Genomic DNA, 4681 nt, shown 5'->3' with positions numbered 1-4681 from the left:
ACATATGAACCGGCAAAATGAACATATTATTTGTCAATACTCTGCTTAACACATTATTATAATTTTAACTGTTTCAAGTTTATTGAATGTTTACAACATGACTACAACATGGAGAGTATATATAATATATACGAGATGATGACATGTGGATACTACATATGGAATATACATATGAAATGGCAATATGAACATATTATATATCAATACTCTACTCAACACATTATTATATCTCTTACTGTTTCAAGTTTTTGGAATGTTCACAACATGGGGAGTATATAAAATATCTACCAGATGATGACATGTGGGTACTACATATAAAATATACATATGAACCGGCAAAATGAACATATTATTTGTCAATACTCTGCTTAACACATTATTATAATTTTTACTGTTTTAAGTTTTTTGAATTTTTACAACATGACTACAACATGGAGAGTATATATAATATATACGAGATGGTGACATGTGGATACTACATATGGAATATACATATGAACCGGCAATATGAACATATTATATATCAATACTCTACTCAACACATTATTATATCTCTTACTGTTTCAAGTTTTTGGAATGTTCACAACATGGGGAGTATATAAAATATCTACCAGATGATGACATGTGGGTACTACATATGGAAAAAACGTATGAACAGGCACTATGAACATATTATTTATCAATACCTTGCTCAACACATTTTATAAATTTACCAGTTTCAAGTGTTTCGAATGTTCACAACATGACAACAACATGGGGAGTATAAATTCAATATACGAGATGATGACATGTGGCTACTACATATGAAATATACATATGAACCGGCAATATGAACGTATTATATATCAATACTCTGCTCAACACATTATTATAATTTTAACTGTTTCAAGTTTTTGTAATGTTTACAACATGACTACAGCATGGAGAGTATATATAATATATACGAGATGGACATGTTGTCAACTGTCAACAGTGGAACTTGTGCTTAGAGTTTTTTTAATTATTTTTTAGTGTCTTACTTGAACTAAATTGCAGACTTTGTGATCTATTTGTAGTATAAAGTGTTGTGAATCTTGGGAAATGTTATATTATTAAAGTGTTTAGTATTTAAAGTGAAAAACTTTGGTTAAACTAGCAAACACATAGTGAAACAAAAAAATTTTCATATACCCTCATATTTTTCTCGAAAAAATCATTAAAAAAATGGCATCTTGTTATAAATGCAATGTTCAAATTAAAAAATATGATGAGAAAAACCCTAAAATCCAGTGTAAAGGTTGCACTCGCGAAATATTCGGCAAATGCAGTGAGTTGTCTGCGACAGAGCTGCGGGTGTTTTGTTTACAAAACCCCAAACTTTCGTATTTGTGTGCGGATTGCCAAGAGGGCCTAAAACAAGTGCCTGCTCTGCGTAAACTTGTATCGGAGTTAAAGGAGCAAGTGATGGAATTAAAAGAAAATCAGTCGTCTTCTTTAAATATTGATGCAATCATTCAGGAAATGGTTGAGCGTGAGAACCGAAGCTGCAATGTGATAATGTTTGGTATCGAGGAAGCGAGCTCAGGTGGTAAAGAGGAAGCTAAAAACCATGACAAATCTGGAGTTTTGGAAGCACTCGCTCAAGTCCCGCTCCAATCCTCGGAGCTTATAACAACCATTCGTCTTGGGAAGCCCACTGCTAACAAACCCAGGCCAATCAAAGTCATACTCCGCAACAAACACAATGCTATTAAAATCTTGAAGAATAAAAATAAACTGCCTTCATCAACCTCTGTTAAATCAGACATGACACCCTATCAAAGGATCAGTTAAAAAAACTGAGATTAGAGCTTGCAGAAAGAACTAATAATGGGGAAAAAGATCTCACAATTAAGTACATAAACAAACAACCCAAAATTATAAAAAGTACAAAAAACTACCCACAGTAAACTCTCCAATAACAAACCTCAAAATTTTATATACAAACCTGGCATCATTAACGGCTAAATTTGATCTTTTTTCATTGGAAATCAAAACTTTGAATCCAACAATTATACTAGTAACCGAAACACACCTGCACACTGGGATAAGTGACAGCTTAATAAATCTTCCTAACTACACACTCTTTCATCTAGATAGGAAAAATAAAAAAGATGGTGAAGTAGCAATTTATACTCTCTATACACTAAATAATCAACCCTTGATTGCTAAGCCCAATATAATGTTGCATGAGGATTCAGTGGAAGCATTATGGCTTGATATTCAGTACCAAAATTTTAACCTCTTACTATGTGTATACAGATCCACTCACTACAACATGGAAAAATCTGATGAATGTCTTTTCAACAATATTAAAAAAGCTGCAAATTCAAACTCAAACCTGTTGATAATTGGTGATTTTAACTTGCCAGACATAAAGTGGCCTATTGAAAAAACCTCAGGCTATAATAAATTACACGAAAATTTTATTGATCTTATAATTGATAATAATCTTTCACAAATGGTAAATCAAAATACCAGGAAACGGAACAAGCAAGAATCTCTTCTGGATCTTATTATTTGCAATGATGAGTCCCTCATTAGTGAAATCAATTATCACCCTCCAATAGGAAAAAGTGATCATGTGATTCTGTTGGCTGAGATACAACTGGTGGGTCAAGTTGTAAAAGAATTCGCGTCCTATAAACGAGCTTTCAAATATGGTGATTATGATGCAATTAATAAATACTTGCTCACATCTGATATCCCAGAAAATGACTCTTTAGATAATACATGGAGGATGTTCAAAGAAAATATCTCTATTACTATTGATAAGTTTATACCAAAAATAAAAAGTCGTAAGGGTTACAGTAAAACCAAACCATGGATTACTAAGGAGATATGTATATTAACGGACAGGAAAAAGAAGCAATGGAATATATATTTACTTGGCCGAGATAATGAATCTTATAAAAAATATCGTGCCATAAATAATAAAATAGTACAGTTAACACGTCAAAATAGGATCAATTTTGAATCAAACATTGCTGATAGTGGAGAAAAAGCCTTTTATGCATATGTCAGAAAACAAATATCAACAAGAGTTGACATACCGCCAGCTCTTATGAATCCAAAAACATTTGAAATCACAATAAAGTCAGTAGAGGTAGCTGAAATATTTGCTGATCAATTTGAACACGCATATGTGTGTGAGCCACCTGGGAAATTACCAGATGTGAACATAGAGAGAGTACAGGCATCATTAGAAAACATTGTATTTACACCAGAGAAAGTTCTGAAGGCTTTAAAAACTTTTGATGAATCGACAGCTAGTGGTCCGGATAATATTCCTGCTATTATGCTCCAACAATGCAGCGCCATCATTAACCAAGTAACCTTAATAATGGATCTGTCTTTTGCAATGGGAAGACTCCCAACAGACTGAAAAGAAGCAGTGGATACGCCTATTTTCAAAAAAGGCAATAATTTAAATGCTGAAAACTACAGACCAATCAGCTTGACGTGCATATTGTGTAAAGCTATGGAGAAAATCATAGTTGACAGCTTAAGAGAATTCATAACAAGAGAAAATATAATTATTCAAGAACAACATGGTTTTACACAGAAGCGATCAACTGTCACTAACCTTCTCAGCTGTCTTAGACAGTGGATATTAAATTGGGACAAACGTCAACCAACTGATATTATCTATCTGGATTACGAGAAAGCGTTTGACAGAGTTCCAATTAGTCGGCTACTTCATAAATTAGAACACCTTGGCATACGTGGTAAACTGCTAGTCTGGATTAGTGACTTCCTAAATGATCGAAAATTTCGCGTGAGGGTTGGGAATGAAATGTCAAGTAATTGTCCTGTTCGCAGCGGTGTACCACAAGGCTCTGTACTGGGACCAATATTATTCACATTATTCTTAACTGACTTGCAAAATGTTATAAGTCTCCCATTTTCATTATTCGCGGATGACACCAAGTTCTTTGGGAACCCTATACATCAACAGGGTGATATACAACAAAATTTAAAAGCTATTGAACACTGGACAAAGGAATGGTTACTTTCACTGAATGTCAACAAAACCACTGTTCTACATATTGGAAAAAATAATCCCCGAGTATCATATTGGTTAGACAATAAGCAACTAAAAGCGGTTGATACACAAAAAGACCTAGGAGTGATCTTAAGCAATGATCTCAAATGGGAAGCACACATTGTGGCTACTGTGAAGAAAGCCAACTCAATCCTGTACCTAATCAGAAAAGCATTCTTCAACATTACCAAGAAAACATTTCTAAAAATCTATAAAACTTATATCAGACCATTACTGGAGTATTCATTTCAGGTCTGGAATCCATATTTTGTTAAGGATATAGAATTGTTGGAAAGGGTACAGAGGCGAGCCACTAAGTTGCCTAAGGAACTGAAAAATCTAACATATGAACAAAGACTTGCACAGCTTGGACTCAGCACCCTCAAAAGCAGACGAGAAAGAGGCGATCTAATTGAAACATACAAAATACAAAATAATTATTATAATGTCCCAAATTTTGAGAGCATGTTTCCAAGGAAGAGCAATCCTAGACTAAGGGGACATGATATGAAGCTAGAATATCAATTAGCATCATCAAATCCATTGAAACACTTTCTGACCAACAGAGTCGTTCATATATGGAATAGATTGCCCAAGGATGTCTGATCTGGTATATAT

The 4681-nt window shown here is 33.8% G+C and overlaps 1 protein-coding gene across 1 annotated transcript; it reads left to right on the top strand.

The window, feature by feature from the left end:
- The first annotated feature begins 2200 nt into the window (after positions 1 to 2200).
- Positions 2201 to 3403, top strand: LOC126967308 (uncharacterized). The gene has a single exon (XM_050811772.1). It carries the CDS (start codon positions 2201 to 2203, stop codon positions 3401 to 3403), a length of 1203 nt encoding a protein of 400 aa, XP_050667729.1.
- Positions 3404 to 4681: the final 1278 nt, after the last annotated feature.

This window comes from Leptidea sinapis, chromosome 12, assembly GCF_905404315.1.
Source record: "Leptidea sinapis chromosome 12, ilLepSina1.1, whole genome shotgun sequence".
NCBI classification, from domain to species: domain Eukaryota; kingdom Metazoa; phylum Arthropoda; class Insecta; order Lepidoptera; family Pieridae; genus Leptidea; species Leptidea sinapis.
This window is presented reverse-complemented; position numbering and strand designations above follow the sequence as displayed.

What these genes read in the sequence shown, in the direction of transcription:
- LOC126967308 (XM_050811772.1), top strand. Translation starts at nt 2,201, where the DNA reads ATGTTGCATGAGGATTCAGTGGAAGCATTATGGCTTGATATTCAGTAC.